The sequence below is a fragment of the Calonectris borealis genome, chromosome 19 (genome assembly GCF_964195595.1).
Source record: "Calonectris borealis chromosome 19, bCalBor7.hap1.2, whole genome shotgun sequence".
Classification (NCBI taxonomy): Eukaryota; Metazoa; Chordata; class Aves; order Procellariiformes; family Procellariidae; genus Calonectris; species Calonectris borealis.
The window spans coordinates 11951367-11968651 of record NC_134330.1 but is presented as its reverse complement, the minus strand read 5'-3'; the positions used below and the strand labels follow the sequence as shown (position 1 = coordinate 11968651).

At 49.3% G+C, this 17285-nt stretch overlaps 1 protein-coding gene across 4 annotated transcripts in view; it reads left to right on the top strand.

Moving 5' to 3' along the window:
- Positions 1-17285, top strand: part of CALN1 (calneuron 1) — a 151433-nt gene that overhangs the window by 131487 nt on the left and 2661 nt on the right. For all 4 annotated transcript variants that reach the window (XM_075169146.1, XM_075169144.1, XM_075169145.1 and 1 more), the window contains one exon: positions 12365-12518. In XM_075169146.1, the coding sequence (XP_075025247.1) occupies positions 12365-12518 (154 nt within the window). The remainder of the gene's footprint in view (positions 1-12364; positions 12519-17285) is intronic.

Genomic DNA, 17285 nt, shown 5'->3' with positions numbered 1-17285 from the left:
AGCACCCTGCCAGCACTGGCCGTCCTGCCCCATCCACCCTCCTAATCACGGTCTCATGCATTTATTTTGTGACCTGTTTAGGGTAAAGTTGCCCTTTTCCAGGCTGTTTTGTTGTGTGCTGCTGGTCTTCATCCTAGAAGTTACAGTGGTCAGTGTTGGACTAAGAGGGTTTTTTAATCTCTCCTATGCACTGTGCAAGCTGTTCGTTTATCTTTAGGGGGACTCGTTGCAGGACATGTTATAGATTTAAGAGGGCAGTGATTACAGTCAACCTGGTATAAATAATCCCATTTCAACCCCAGAAGAGAACCGTATCAGTTCTGTTAGTGTAGTATGTCTTCTCATGTTCGTCACTGAAGTCGGGCATTTGAACCTTGAATAAATATTACCAAAGGCAGGACAGACCAGGGTACTGTCCCCAGCACACTCTTCCCTGGCCTGGCTTCTCCAGCTGCCACCAAAGTGCACAGCTCCCTCCCCAGCATCTCTATTTGTGTCCCGACTCCTCTCCAGAGCTGCAAACACAGCACGGAGAGTCCTGAGAGCTGAGGGACCTCTACAAGGAAGCACCCTACCCCTCCTCAACCTGCACGCAGGGGTTGGGTGATGACAGAAAAACAACGTTTGCATGCACGTCCATGTCAGCATCTGTGCACGGACCATCCCCGGCACTGCCCTGCCAGCCAGGCTGCTCCTGGCAGCTTCGTTGATAGCGCAGGTCGTGCAGCATTCACACCTCTGCTTCCCCAGCCCGGAGAGCCCTGCATCTGCTGGGCAGGGTTGCCTTTCCAGTGCTGGCCATGCAAGAAATAGTCTTGCTCATGAGCGATAGTCCAGGGTGCCTGCACAGACACCTCACCATGGCAAGGGCAGGGGAGGGAAGGAAAGACTTGGCTGCACCCGCACAATGTCCTGCTGCTCCCTTTCTGTGCTGCTGTTCAAAAACATGACAGGTTTTACAAGTCGTCAGTAGAAGGAAAATTAAAGGACCAAATAACGGTGATGCTCCTTTGCTTTCCGGGCCCAGCTGGCAGTGCTGTTCGTTTTCTCAGCAATGCCATTTTGGCTTCATAGCACAGTCCAGCTGGGTTAGGAGGTGTCTCTGGGGGCCCAACCAGAGCAAATGCTGAAGCACAGCTTGCGAAAGGCTCTTAGGGATCCGTATACCGATGGGGACCCTTGCCTGCATCCCTAACGATGTGAGCACATCGGGAACAGCAGAAATGATGAGGTTTGGGCCAGCCAAGCTCATACTGGAGGGAGTGTGAACACATCGTGTTTCCTACGAGGCGGATTCTCTTCTGGATTGTGTAACCCCACTAACCTGAATAAATGGCCCTCCCTGCTCTCTCCATCTTGCCCGCTCACCAGTGAAACACGTTGTAATGGGGCCTGGGGGTGCGCGGGCTGCGTACGCCACCAGACCAGCTGGTGCATTTCACAGCCATTTTCCAGTTGTCTCCTCTTTGTATTTGGTGACCGTCACCTCAGAGCAAACCCGACCTATAAAGCACCACTTATTCTGTGCCCACCGCAGCACAGAGCATGGCAGCCTACACTTGCATTTGGGGCTGAACAGACCATTGTGAGCTATGAAACAAGGAGACCAACCTAGAAAACAAATGTAGTTTGGCTAAATACAGCAGCCCGAGAAGCTGCTCTCCATCTATCTTAGCTTTGTCTGGTGCTAGACTGCAGTATTAGAAGGTCTGTTTGCTGCCTCGTTATTATTATTTTTTGTTAACCATCATCTGCAGTGTCAAGGATGCCTCACATTTCCCATAGTATCTCTCGGTCTCCCTGGTAAAGCTTTTATTAATTATTAGTGTCCTTCATGCATTTCAGGAACATGTCTCACCTTCTAATCCACTTCTCTCAGCATTCTCGAAACATTTGTAACTGTTAAGTAAAAAATTGGTTTCCTTTGGCTGAAGGCTTTCAGGAGACATTCGGCAGCAGGGCTGCACGGCCAGTTCATTTACTTCGCTCAGGTTTCTGCTGCCTGATCTAATTCAGAAGCAGCTTAAAGATCACTTCCCCAGGCAGTGATGCTGCCTGTGGCTGCATGCGAAAAATGGGGAGAAAAGCGGTGGGTCGAATTCAATCTGCAGGACAGGACAGGTTATTTTTGCTAGACGTTGGCTTTCGCTCACTCCATAATCCTTCTGTGCTTGCTGGGTGTCAGGTTTATCGTTATTGTCGAAAAGCAATAGCCCACTCTCCAGGTCTGTGAAGCCGCTTTGCCGGCACCTCGCACGGCACGAGCTTTAGCTCTGGAGCAGCTAACGCAGATCAAAGTCCCCTCACGCCCTTGCTCAGTGAGTGCCTGGATCAAGAGGTAAATACGTCTTACCCGGCGCAGCCGGACGCAGGAGCCGCTGTCCCCCGAGGGTCCCAGCGCGTCCCTCCGGGGCGCAGACCCCTCTGCCCTCCCCCTGATGGAGAAGCATCTTGTGGGGCAAAGAATGAAGGCCCTTTTTTTCTTGCAAAACATGGGGTTTTGGCACACCCCGCATAGTGGCCTGCCATGAAACCCCGTTGTCGTGCTCTCGTCGATTGAACAGGGGGGAACAGGACTGCCTAAAATCCGCTGCCCGCAGCAGGACCCACAAGCATCACCAGCCCAGAGCGTGTTTCTCCTTATCCCACTGATGCATTTACGCTGGGGAGATGAATCCATTAGAAACTCCATATTTGCTGGGTAGGCTGAAGGCGCTTGCTCCCAAACAGGAATTCCCACCTTTAGCCCTAATTAAATCTTGTGAGTTTGCTCCTCCAAGAGGCTCCCACAGGCCTCGCATCGCAGGTCAAGACCTTGCAGACCTATTTATGTATGCATTTTGATTGGGATCAGACCGGGAGCCTGGTGTCGAGGCCTGGGAGCTTTAAAACTAGGCAAAAGAAATCGTTAGAGCCTGTTAATTTGTACTTCAGCCTGAGAGCATTCTCTAATTAAAAAAAAAAAAAAAATCACCACTTCTCCCTGTTTTAGTTAAAGTATTTAAAGTTAATTGAATGGGCCCAGGATTAACCTTCGTACTGTGTTTTCTGTGGAGGTGTTACTGTGATTTACCTATCAGAGGGCCTATTTCTCTTAGCCCAGTTTAATAACAGTTATAACCCAGCTGCGAAGCGAGGAGATCAGTGCAGAGGTAAAGCCAATGACCCACTCCCCTGCTTAAAACGTCACTCCGGAGAGTTAAAGTCTGGGTCTAGTAAAGGACGGCACCAACCTCACCGGTGGTGAGATCTAGCAGAGGGAACTATGTCTCCAGGTTCGTTCTTGTACAGCCAGGACTATACAAGAGGATTGCTTCGCAGACCAGCTGTCAGCAGCGTTTTCCATCACCAGACCCAAACAACAGTGTCTTCTCGGGTTCATTTTAGAAACGTGCTGGGTGCACAGACTCGTGTCCCAGGAATCCTGTGTCATGTAGCCAGAAGGTCTAAGGGATGCTCTAAACCCACACTGGGTGCAGGTGGGGACATCGGCAAAGCTGATACCATCTCTGGGGCACCGGTGAGGGACCATGGGAGGACACGTGGTGAGCACTGAGCACATAGGACTCATCGGGGTACCCATCCCTCCCCCAGCCCCTGCTCTGTAGGCATGCCCTACAAGCACTTGGATGTGAGCTGTGACAACCTATATTTTAGCTTCTCAAATGTTAGCTGGGTGAGTAACTGAGACCTGAAGTAGCACGTGACAGTGTGGATGTCCGAGCCGTTGGCAGCAGCTATAATCAGATATGGAGATGTGCAGGGAGCAGGACAGCACATGGGGAAAGCAGCAAATGGTCATCCTCGCCAGGAAGACAAGTGTAAAAGAGTTTAGCTTTACCCTCTCTGAATGAGCAGCATGTAGCCATAGGGTGAGGAAGTAGTAAAGAAATTAGAAGTAGCAGCACCAGTATTAAGAAAACGGTATTGAAGCATGCCGACCATTGGGACAAAGGGACAAGTAGGACCTTCCCACAGAGCAGGAGAGGGGTGCAGGGCACTCAGGCTGGCTCTGAGCTCCCAATTCTGGGCTGTGTAGCCCTGCAGGAGCTTTGCAAATGGTTTTCAGTATTGCTTGTTGCCTTATTCCAGTGGTTCAGGTGTAAGTGCCCAGGGAAAGGGCTGTGTACACATAGTACTGAGCCAGCAGCTCACAGCTATCAGTGCAGCCTGCAAGCAGCAGGATGGAGTGAGGAACCCATCTCCATCCCCACTGTGCAGGCCAAAGGTGATTTTTTCCATTATATTTAACATTGGACTGAGTTGTGAGGTTTTTTTAAAATGAAATGTTATTTTCCACATGGGGAAATGCCAGGCTGTCAAAACCTGAACGGGTCCCTGGTTGTGCATCAGTTCCAGGTGGGGGGATGTGGCTGTGGATGATATGGATGGGGATGGGGGCAGGCAGGGGTGTCAGCCTGCAGTTCACCAGCGAGGAGCTGGGGAGGGCACCCCAGCGTTGCTCATACTCACCAGGCACATTGCCCACACTGAGCCTTTGTGGCCTCCTCGAGCTGGACAGCTTCTTGCCTCTGGTACATGGCAGGCTCAGGACCACCTCCAAAACATTTCTAGAAGGTTAACAAGGAGTTGGTGTGCATTTGTGCTCTCAGAGCGTCCGTTCTGTGTTTCATTTTTATTTACTCTTTCTCCTCCTTGTCTGCACAGTCAGGCAGGTTTCCTATGCTGAGCACCTGCCTGGGCCACCCCGACTCCCTTGTCCTGCTCCCCGGCCCCCGAGGAGCACCCAGCATCGGTCACACTTACCTCGAGGGCTGGGCAGCGGAGGGCAGGACTTTCCTGCCCTGGGTTTCAGGCTGGCAGACGCACCGGGGAGAGCTCACCTGCTTTCACCCCATACACCCTCTTGCAGAGGTCACCGCGCTTCGGCATGGTCTTGTTCCACCCAGACATGGTCTTGTTCCAGGCCAGACAAGCGGGTAAAGGAGGTTGTTTTGACCCATACACAGAACAGTTCGTAATCTCCAGCTCTCACAGAGCTGCGAGCATCCCAACAGTGCTCCTCAACGGTCCCACGTGGGCTGTGGGGTGGCTGGAGGGAGATACAGGGGGTAGCCACGGGCCAAGGCAGTTTTGAATGCTACTTCATTTCATAGTGCAAACTTAGGCCAGGCGCTTGGGGTTAAGGGCTGCGAATATGCACTTAAATCTGGTTTTAATCCATCAGTGTGTGTACGTTTCCCTGCTGACAAAGCTGCCGGGAAGAATGGAGCAATCTCCCGTTAGCCAGCACAGTAACGAGTCTGTTACTATGGAAATGAGCTTGTTACCCCTTCCCGCTCCCTGGCAGGCGAGGTGCTCCGGTGCGGCACCAGGGAAGTTGGCTGTTCCCGAAAGGCTGTGTCGGCAAGTGGTACCTGGGTGACAGCCACCCTAAGCCCAGGGTGGGGTGGAGAAGCTGTCGCAAGCGGCTGGGTGCTGGAATAGCTGCAGGGCAAGGTGGCCTGGGGCACATCCCGCCGACACGGAGACAGCTCGAGCGAGCAGACAGGCACTTGTGGTGTCACGCAGCCCCAGCCACCACGTGGGTAAGAATGTAAGTTTATTTCTATAGGGGCACTGGTTCCTGCTGGGCTCCTTGAGCCTGCATGCCCTGGCGCTGGGAGTGCGTATGTACAGACGGGGCCAAGCACAGCCTCGTGCTCCCTGTGAGTGATGGGAGAGCAGGATGGAGAAACACCCTGTGGGTGCACTGGCTGCTGGCACCCAGGGAAAGTAGGGTGCTCAGTCCTGGGGTCCAACCCTTGGCAGGATGGGACCATGTCTTTCTGCAGCAGCAGAGATGTGCAACATCATCTCCCGGGAGGAAGAGGTGATCCATGGATGGATGGAGCTCTGCTCCCTCTTACAGGCTAGTGGGGATTGTTGGAGGCAGCTGGGAGCTGCCAAGGCTGAATTTAGGACTGCTGTCCTGCAAAAAGGCCCTTCTCCACCTCTGTGCTGGGACGGTGACACAGCCCTGCACGGTGAGGACGCCCAGGGCCTTGAGCTCGTCTTGGCAGGGTGACAGCGCGCTCTGACTACCCTGCCAGACTGTCTGCCTGCAGTGGGTATCCCAAGGGAAAGGTGCTGTTTGTTCCACCCCAGTTTAGGGTGAGGACATTTGTTTGCTTCTCTTACCCCAAATGATCCCTACAGGAGAGCTGACAGCATGGAGGGGCAGGTGGTTCTTTCTGGTCTTTGCTGAGGATTATCATACTTCAGCCCACTCATAGGAGGCTTTTCCCAGCAGCAGAAGCACACAGCTGAACTGGGAGGAGGTGGAGGGTGAGTATTGCACTGGGTGCAGGGAGAAGCACATGCTCTCCCTTGCACTGCCCCATCTTCTCCTTCCTGCCCCCCGTGGAAGGGCAGCAAGCTGGGACAAGGCTGCTGTCAGCAGGGCGATGTGAGACCTCCACAGATGGTTGGGCATGGTCCCCAGATAGAGAAAGTGCTTGTGCACACGTGGGAACAGCCCCGGGCCCTGCCACAGCCCGCAGAGCAGCCCTGAGGGACTTCTGCTTGCTTCACCCTGGGCCATAAATGCAAGTGCACTGGCACGGAGCAAGTGGTGGAAGGACCAAAAGAAGTAGGGATGAGGAAAAGAAAAAGGGAGCCCTCCATCTTCAGCTTACAGCACGTAGTCAGCCAGCCTCGACAGGGAGATGTGTGCGGAGCAGAGCGAAACATAGCTTCTGTGCTTTCATTGCTGGTGCTGCAGGACTCCCACCCCTCCTTCAGTGGATGTGTGGGCCAGCGAGGGGGGTGGGTAGAGGAAATTAGTTTTGCTGTAATGGTGGTCATGATTTGGGGGAACATAGGAAAAAATCATTGCTGCTTTAAAACCAGTAGCATGTAACAGGCTGTGAAATGGCTTTGTCCCTCTGTCCCAGGGGGGCCATGAGAGTGGCTCCAGGCCTCGGGCTGGCAAATGTTCTCCCTTCAGTGGCATGCTTTGTTTGATAGTAAAATATATAATGAGAAACCTTCAGATTTGGAGGGGGTGTATGTCTGGATATTTAGAAAATATTCCATATGTTCCCACATATTTTTTTATATATATACATACAGGCTTTATACTTTACACTTTATTATATATGTAATAAGACAATACTTTTTTATATATATAAATATATATAAAAGCTCATCCAGGAGCTTTTACAGTGCAGGCTTGCCACAGTGCTGTGGCCTGAAACAGTGCTTGCTGCCTCTTAGGTACGAGTAGTGAGTCCTTCAGCCTCCACAGCACAGCAGATCCCATCTGCAAAAGCAGCCTTGCTTGCAGTAGCTTGCTCCCTTTGTGCATGGTCTCCTTGCCCCTCCAGACTCCTCCAGCACACGCCGTTTTCTTCTCGTTATAAAATATCCACGGCTGAGCTTATCTGGGAGGTACAGTCGGTACAAAATGGCCATTCATCCAGCCCCCAGGCAGAGATGGGAATACATTAGATTCTGTGTGGAGCGCACGGGGGCTGTGTGCTTTAATATACGGCCAACACAAAACATCGGTCCTATAGAAAAGTCCCAGATCAGTAGTTCATGAGCTCAAAGCCCGTCTGGCTCAAGGAACCGCTGCACCGTGGGCTGCGAGCCCTCACAGAGCTGCCTCTGTTCAGAGCTGCCCAGAAACGACATGACTGTGGTTAGCACAGCCCAAAGCCCAGCCCCTCTGCAAAGAGCCCACCGGCGCAGGTTGCCCAGAGAGGTGGGAGATGCCCCATCCCTGGAAACATTCAAGGTCAGGTTGGACGGGGCTCTGAGCAAGTTGAACCCCCCATGGCAGGGGGGTTGGGCTAGATGACCTTTAAAGGTCCCTTCCAACCCAAACTATTCCATGATTCCATGATTTTTTGGGCCACATCCCCCAGTGTGGCAGTCAGCTGCGAGTGTGGCCAGAGCCAGTTTGCATTTGCCCCATAGGTGTTCAAGACACCGCTGCCTGACACGCAATAGGTCTGAGAGCGAAACAAAGGCATTATCTCACTATTCAGAAATTATCAAGGGCTGCCCCAAACAAGAAATCTATGAAACATGAAGCTTTTGGGTTTGCAGACCTGATTTTCAAAAGCATCAGGCAAGAGCCTGCTCTCCTGCTGCTGTCTCAGTCTCCCACCCCAGTGTGAGACAGCACATCAGTAGACACAAGGATCACTTGGAGCCTTCAACAGCCAAACAGGACTTCTTCAGATGGCTTACATGGGAAACCTGTGCCCAATAGGCTCAGGAAAAATAATATCCAAGTGCTCTCCTACCTAAAACCATCACTGCCAGAGGACCAGTCCTGCCTCCTGTGGAGAAGAGCATTTTTGTTGATGCAGTCTCAATAGATCTTGCAGGTCACCAGACCGACCCCGCTGACATTGCTGCAGGGTCCCAGCCTGGCATCACCTCGTCTGCACGGCAGTCAGGCCAGCTTAGGGTTCACGAGAGGAGCTTCCCACTCTTTTTAAAAGCAGAGCTGATATTAAAGGAAATTATCATAAGTAATATTTCAGCATTTAACTCTTCAAAGAAGCAAACTTCTCATAGGGTTGTTTCCCTGCATAGAGCAGAAGGAGAGCATGCCAGTAGGACACGGAGGTATCTGCAAAAGGTGCCGGTAGTGAAACCAGTGCTCTGCAGCCACGGCAGCTGTCAGTCAGCTGCAAACTTTGGAAATTGGGGATAGGGAGGCTGAAGGAACTGGCAGGGACTCTGCTTTCATTCCCAGCAGGAAATTTAAAGCTGGGTTGGATTAGGTCCACTTTCCCTTCCAGATATCTCTTGGGACAACATCCTCCAACTTCAGGAGATGTCTATGCTGGGGACAGCCACTGAGGTCCATCAGAAACTGCAGTGGACAATTCCTGGTGCTCTCCACAGAAGCCAAACATACCCGTACAAGTAGAGGTTTTCATTCAGGGCACTCACTGCATCACTTGGGGCATCTGAGCGTCAGCATTAGGCACAGTTTGTTTCTATATCACTTGTATTCCAAGAGCACCAGTTCAGAAGCAGCATCATTGATTCCTTCTAATTGTAAATCCTGTAGAAAGTTTTCAGCTTGCAACAGTCACAGTTTTCCTCTCAGTGGAGCCAATAAAAGTTACGAGTTGCTCCCTGGTTACTGTCATTACAACAATAAAAAGCCAGAGTAATTGAAAAGCGAATCAGGGAAACTGCCAGACTGGAGAGCAATGATAATAGAAGAAATTACCTGGCAGCCCAAGCCCAATGCAAAGTCCTGTCGCTGGCTGCACCAAGCTTGAGCCCAGCCTGGACAAACGCCTGTGCTGATACGTATCTAACGGAGGACATACCTCCTGCATGCAAGTACTGGAGAGTGGAGCAAAGCAGGAGCAGTGACCATATGCTTGCCAACAGGCCAAACACTCAGTACATGAGCCAACAAGGGTGATTTTGAACCCCATCTGAGATTGTTCCTCTTCCTAAAAGGCAAAATGGAACAATAAAAAGATAATTTCTCTGTATATTAGCATAAAGCTGAAAAGCAAGAGCTGGACATGCAGCAACAGATGCATATTTGTCAAGAGAACAATTATTTCCCACTAGCTACAGGAAGACCCCAAAACCCACAAGTCATTACTGTTTCCACGTTGTTAGGATTAGAAGATAACCATGGTTGTGTTTGTAATCCAGGTAGCTTGAAGCAAAGCAACAGGTAGCATCACAGTAGACTCTGCAAAAGCTTGTTAGTGGCGATGCTGGTATAAAGGGAGACCAGCAAAGACCCCTAAGAGTGAGAGGAAAGGAGCAGCATATGTATGCCAACACAGGCAATGGTGTGTCCCGAGGTGAGCTTTCACACCTGTAATTCTGGAGGCAGACTTGAAGGGCCTGAGAGCTGATCCGGAGATGTTTTTCTTCCAACGCAGTTGTCTTGGGACGTAGTGAGGCAGATCCTGAAGCATTCCATCGTCTTTTACAAGGACAGGATGCATGCAGCATACCAGAGGTCCCTCATCTTCAGCTATCCTGCCCATGTAAAGTCTGTGAGCGCTTCCAGTAAGTAGGTCTTAAGGAGGCTCACACACCCCTGCAGATATCCTCAAAAAAGGACACAAGTAAAGAGCAGATCACAGAGACACTGCTCTGAGCCATGAAGCACTGACAGGGGTGAGCATCCATCTGGTGATGGTGAACACAGGTTTTGGACAGCTTCTAGAAAGATTGCTCCCTGCAGGGGGGAAAAGTAAACCCATAAGCTACAGCAAAAAAGTTTGTATTGGCCTCAGAAAACTGTCCCTGAGCCCAGAAGAAGTAGAAAACACCAACACAGATTGAACATCACACCCTGATGAGATGGGATGGAGTAACCACATGCAGACAGGCTGCTCCTGTTGATATCAAGTGACCATTAGGATGTAATTATGGGTTTGGCATATGGGTGGACTCAGGAAGATGCTGAGGCTCAAGTTGAGGTTTGAGTTCTCCCAAGATAAAGACCCCAGAAGAATGCGGGATTGGGTGGTAGGTGAGAAATCATTGCTTTTACCTCCACGGTGCTGGTGTGCAATCAGCGCTGCAGGAAGCCAGCCAGGAGGGCTGCAAGCCCTGGGCAGCCTCAAGGCACTCTGCAAACCTCCACTAACACCTCCCGACACCGCTGTAAGGCAACCATATGAATTAACCCCCCTTTCCACACCTCTAGTTGCCAAGAGAAACGCGTTTCATAATCATGCGGGTTGTGAAGTACACAGCTGCTCGATTTTCCTTGCTCTTTTAACATGAAAGAAAGCAGAATACGGGCAGCGAGATTTCCTCAAGCACAACAAAGCAGGCTGGAAATTTGTGACTAAATACCGGGGGATTTGCAATCCAGCTTTGAACTGTGCAACAAGGAGCCACGAGTGACAATTGTGCGCTCGCTATTTTTAGCTGGGCGGCATGAACATTGAATCCCTGAGGAACAAGGACAGCAGCAAAACTGCCAAACCCACCAGACTTGCTTTTTGGAGAACTCATCTGGGGCAAAACCAAGAACTTTGGCCCTTGCCCCTGCTGTCCACTTTTCCACAGATTTTCAGCACCAGGATTTTGATTGTTGCAGGAAATAAACAAATACGTAGAATTGTAGAAATCAGTGCTTCTAAGGATAGATGAATAAATATATATGTATGTGTGCAAATCTGCCTATACACACACAGATACGCATAAATATTTCAGGGTCCAGATTTAATCAAAGTGCACTTATTTTTCTCAGTTAACCCCTTTGAGGATTAATGATTTTGCATCTGTGCGATGAGGTGTGAAGCATTGGTCAGGGAAGACAACCTTAGATAACACACCGAGCAGCTCAGAACTGATGAGGTTTGTCCTCTTCTTATCAGGCTGGGGGAAAGGAGCAGGAATTTCTTGCTGTACCATTTCCGAAATGCTGGCTATGCAATCTGATCGCTCGCTATTGCCACACTCTCAATTGCAGAAACAGGCACAAGTTTGCATCGCTTTTCCTGCACTGCAGCATTAAGCCAGAGGTGTTTGGCCTTTCTAAGGTTTCTCGAAGGTGGGTAGTTTAGAAGAGGGTGTACAAGTCCTGGTGCTCACTGTTTGCTGGAGGCAAGCCTGTGTTTGGGGCTATAAGGCCTGAGAGTTCAAGGTGCTGTTCGCAGGGTGATCATCTGCAGCACGGGGAGATGCAGGGTGACTCGGAGCATTTCCATCCTTCTTTATTGACTGCACCGATGGCTCAAAGAGATTGGTCTCCTCCCCTGGCACTGCAAGTCAGCCAGTGTGAATGTTATCTCTTCTGTACCATTAGCAGATGTTAATACCACGAACCTTACACCTGTGCAAAGTTCCTCTGCTGCAAAATGTTCATTTCTACATATTCTGCAGGAATCATCTGGTTTTAATATCTGGTGTGTGCAAGAACAACATTTACTTACTGGATCTACAGCAGAAGTCAGCTAAGAGGGAAATGTTCTCTGCTTGTGCTTGCTACGCAGGCACAATTGGAGAGTTAGAAGGAAAAAAGGGGTAGATTCAAGGTTGTGGCTCATGGCAAGGTGCAAGAGCTACCAGGGGAGTCTCTCGGGGTTTTATCTCTGTTAGGAGACTGATACCAGGTTGCTGCATCTCCAGCCTGGAAGACCATCCTTGGCATAGGGCTGTGTTTCTCTACTGCTCTACCGGATTTAAGTAAGCTGGCAAGAGCTCTAGCAGCATCCATTTGCAACGCTCACACTGTTAATGTTAAATGAACCCAAAGGAGCAAAATTTGCAAAGTTATATTGAGGTGTTGAAATGAGGTTGAAAAAATAACACAAGTAGGGAACTGCGTCATGCCTACATGCCTCTCTTCCTCCGAGTACCATGCCTGTTACCAGTGGCTGAGTCTAACTCGGTCCTCTTCCCACAGTTCGACATGCAGAGGATAACACTGGAAGAGCTGAAACACATCCTCTACCATGCCTTCCGGGACCACCTAACGATGAAGGACATCGAGAACATCATTATCAATGAAGAGGAAAGTTTAAATGAAAACTCTGGCAACTGCCAAACAGAATTTGAAGGTAAGAGAGAAAGTTTCTGTGTTTCTGTACAATTATTCTCTTTCTTCTTCACCTGTAAATCTCAGTCTGATCCATGACATGCAATGGGCAAGCAGAGTTAGCATGGAGTTCTATTAGAGTAAGTAGCAATGACACACTTAGAAAGCTCAAGAGCTGCCGTTAGCCTTCTTCCATGTGGTCTCAGTAAAGCTGATCCTGTTTCAGGCAGGGGATGAACTAGTGGGTGCTTTGCCTTACGGCCCTCCTTTCTCTGGTGGGATTCAGGCAGAGGGATGTGCAGCTGAGGTGAGTGTCTAAGACTGAATTTCCCTACAGAACTTCGCATCTCTCTCTCAGCCTATCATGGAAAGACTTTATTGGCACTGCTTTAGCAAGCTGTGTTAAGCTCCACCAGTTTTCTATTGTCTTTCCACAAACAGAAAAGGTCTTCTGCTCTGGGCTCCCAGGGAACAGCTGGGGAGAGTCCTCTCTCTGCATTGTGACACCAGCAATGAGCAGAGACGGTGCATCTGCACCCTGCTGCCCTGCTCACCTCTTGTTCGGCGCTGTCGGGACCACTGGTGCAGAGCTGCAATGTGCTACACAGGACACCACAGGACAGCTCATCTCAACACATGTGAGAGTGTCTGCAAGGTCAAGGTCTAAGCAATCCCCAGAGGTAGCTAGAGAAAGGGAAACACTTTGCTTCAGCAGGTGTTGCTTAACACAGCGTCCTCTCAGCAGTGCCACGAGACCGTTGAGTAAGTGATCAGCAACTGGGATCAGACACAGCCTCAACTTTTACAGTGGATTTTGCACTTTGAACGGAGATAACACTGGCAAGAACATTCCCCATTTTAAGCCACCTTGGGAGAAGGATTTTCTTGGCCAGAGGAACTTGTGCTGCTCCGAAGCGTTGCTGGTTGGAACAGCTAAACAGATACAAATCATCTCAAGTGCAGAAAAGTCCAGGGAGATACCTACAGAGAATCTCAGGGTTTGTGCACGTCACCCTGGGACAGCTACTGTGCTTTCCCACCCACAGCAATGCCACTTTATATAGGCCAATTTGGAGGAAATCCTGATATTCTGAGGGGTCGAATAGCCTCTGAAAAGGCACCAGGCAGAGACACCGAAGGGTCTTTAAAACAAAGCAAAAGATAAAAATATTAGTGCAATTCTTAGCCTGGCTAATTAATGGGATTCAGAAGCTATATCCAGCACGCTCACCCTCTGCTGAATACTGCAGAAAAGATGCAGAAGAGCACAGCTGAATTTTAAAAAGCCTGCAGGAGGGAGGCAAGCAGCAACGCTCTTCAAATCAAGCCAAGCAACATTTTTTTTTGTTCCTCCTGGAGAGCGGCAGGGAGGAAGAGATGCTTACTTACATGAATGGAGTTGTTAGTCCCCACTGACCTGCTGATTCAGTGGAGACACACGCCAGCTGTCACCGCGGCGAGAGGCACGCAGGCTTCTTTCAGCGTCGGTACTCGGGCGAACTATCCCAGTCGCCAAAAAAATATGGGTCCGAAAACCTAAATGCTCAGCATCTCATTTTGGAAGTCCCAGCTTCCAAAAGTACAGCAAGAACAGCTTTTCTCGTGGGATGTTGGCATTGCTGGTGCTAGGCAGAACCTAGAAGCAAAACAGACCCTTTTTTAGATGTTGTTAGGAATACACACACACACGCACAAATCCACGAGAGAATAAAGATCAACTGAACACTGTCAACAAAGATGCAAAGTTTTGCTTCAGGTCCCAGAGGAAGGGGACGGTTCTGGTCCATGGCAGCTCTGACATGAGCATTTCCCCCAGGAAAGGCAGGCTGAGAGCAGCTTGCATCCCTGCAGCTCTCTGGGCTGGGCATGCCATTACCTGAACGACCTATTTGTGCCCTGGTGTTCCCATTTCCCAAACACTAAGATCCCTACAGGGCTCAAAAGCAGGAATTACAGGGCCTGATGGCATGGAGCAATGGCACTAAGGGAGAGCTGTCATGAAGCATCTCAGCCTAGCTTTAAATGGCTGTAGAGAAGTGTCTCCATGTAAGTCAGTCACCCTTTACTCACTTAATTAGTGGAGTGAAGGAGTTGCTTTTTGGGTATAATTCCTCAAGCTTATTTTAGGTGCTACCTTGGGACCGGACGAATTGCCCCTTAAAAAGCATCTATTTCTTTCAACTGTAAAGGTAGCCTAAAGGGACTAGCTTAGAGGCTCACGTCTATATTTAATGTACATTTCATCCACCCCATAGAAATGCCTTTAATTATGGGTAGGAATGAAGCCAAGATGAGCCCCGATGGTTTTTAGTGAGATTTGGGAATGGCTCCTAAGGGAAGAGACATAGCAGATACTTTCAATAGTACCTTGCTGAAATGGGGGATCTCCACTCACTGTCACCTCGCCATTGAGGAGAAGCCCCAAAACCCTTCTCCATCTGTGGACAGAGACATCCCCCCTTCTCCACACCTGGGGTTAGCTGGCTCGGCACAGCCAGGTGCTAAACAGCACTGTACAGGACACGTCTCCATCGGTACAAACACGTACAAATTTCTGACATTCTCAAAATGTTGCCGTCTTGGCTTCTTGTCATAACAAGATCTTCACAACTGTATAATATTATTCCTATATCAACATGGACAATATACCTTATCTCTCTCTCCCACACTCATACACACACACAACCACACACGCGCTTTAAACCAAATACAATATTCATGTTATGATCAGGGACAAGTCCAGGATTTTGTTCAGTTCACTCTGAACATGAGAGTCGTTTGCAAGATGTCAGATCTAGGCTTACATTACAACTTTCCCTCCTACGCATTTCTAGGGGTTTTCATTTGCCTTATTCTTGATGAAGAGCACAGCAATGAAAATGCCCAACTCCTCAGTACAAGCAGCCCACACCAGCCCCGCCGATAAAGAATACAACCAGAAGGGAGGCACCGTTATGTCCTCAGCCTTTCTTTCAATTTTTATTAATGCTTAGGGCAGGAGAACAAAACTGAGAGCCAAGAAGAGTGTGTGTTTTTATGATGAGACACAGGAAAATGACAACTGTTTGCAGTGACATTATAATAAAAAAAATTTGCAGTACAAAAATCATTTGTCTGGCAATTCCCTTTATCCAAATGCTCACGACATTAAGCTCATGGGAAAGAAGAGTGCCCGCTGGTTACAGTGACCCGTGCCGTCTGCCGCAGGTATTTCACCCTCAGCCCTGATACTCAGATTAACTGGATGTACAAGAGCTGCCGCAGCTCCCCTCCCTGCTCTCCCCAGACAACGCTAGGAGCATCCACTCCTCAGCTAAAGGCTTGGGAATGAAAAACTGACCTCTTAAAATGAAAATAACTCCATCCAGCCAGAGAAAGCAAATATCACTCACCTTTGGCAGGGTTATGACAGAAGCCACTATAAATACACTGTAGCTATTCATGTTAGCAAGCCTTTTTCTGCAGGCGAGAAGGCTCTCGGCACTTACCCTGACCATCTCAAACCCACTGTGGGCATGGTGACCAGCCTGGCAGCCACAGCCAGTGGACTGACGCACCCTGGAATGGGCTGGACCCATTAACCTCATGTCCTGGTGGAGAAGTTATAGTGACGGGAGCTCTGTCTCTGCCACCTAGTGACACCGTGGTGAGTCCTCACCAGCACATTCTCTGCATGTTGAGAAGATGAAGGATGACCCAGCCTCGATTTGCCTTTGCTTCTTGAGATCTCATTTACGTTGGATAGCCTGGGAGTTGCTCTCCCCACTAAGAAGAGGCTGGGGCATCTCCAGAGGAGCTTCAGGCTCTGACCATGGTCAAGGAACCAGCTCACATCCAAACTCCTGCACATCCCATGGGCATTAAAAACTCCTGCTGGTAACCAAATGCAAAACAAATTGAGCATCCAGCCCTGCAACAATGCCAGCTACAGAAACCAACAGGAAAAAGCACAGATGCCATGCTCAAAGGATCTATGAATTTGGAGAAAGGAGAAAATTGAGGGCAAAAGCTCACCAGTTAATAGGCAGGGCAAATGGGTCTTCATATTTAAGACGGCAATTCACAGGGCAGCGCGAAGCCTTGTTTACAGTGAAGAAAGTCAGTAATTTCAGTTTCTTTGTCTCCCTGTGGATTGCAAGGGGGCAGAGGAACTGTAATACTCATCTTGCTGGAGTAATTCCTGCTGAGCCCCAGGCAACAGGGTCTCTCTGGGTCTGCAACACCTCTACATTTCAGCACAGACATGTCCCCTTTCTTCTGAAGTTATTTGGTAGGTTATTTGGTTGGCTGGTGCACCTTCAGTCGGCAAAGAACAATAACAATGACTTACCTGGATCCTGCTGCTCTAAAACTCTGTTTTTACTTGATGGTATAACAGAAGACTAAAGAAATTGTTCAATTCAGGAACATTTCTGCAAGAAACACTGAACATGCTTTACCCTTTTCCTTTGAATAGGAGACTTGCCATCACAAAAAGCCTTGGCCAGTCTTCGACTGCTGCTCCCAGCCACCGTAATCAGCATCAGAGCCCCTGACTGAACAGCAATGCTGACTGTGATGGCTTATGTCACTGTTTTGTCTGCTGGCTGGGAGTGTTTTCAAAGTACAGAAATAATAGAAAAATAAAGAAAGAAATAACTAACGCTGTGATTTAACAAGCTTTTCAAAGTGCCGGCACATCATGCACAAAACCAAGGAACCACAGTATTGATTCTGTGTGCATTATAAAAGCGAGCGAAGGAATCAAGGAATAGAGCAGTGCAAGCAGAAAGCAAGTAATTTAGGAGAG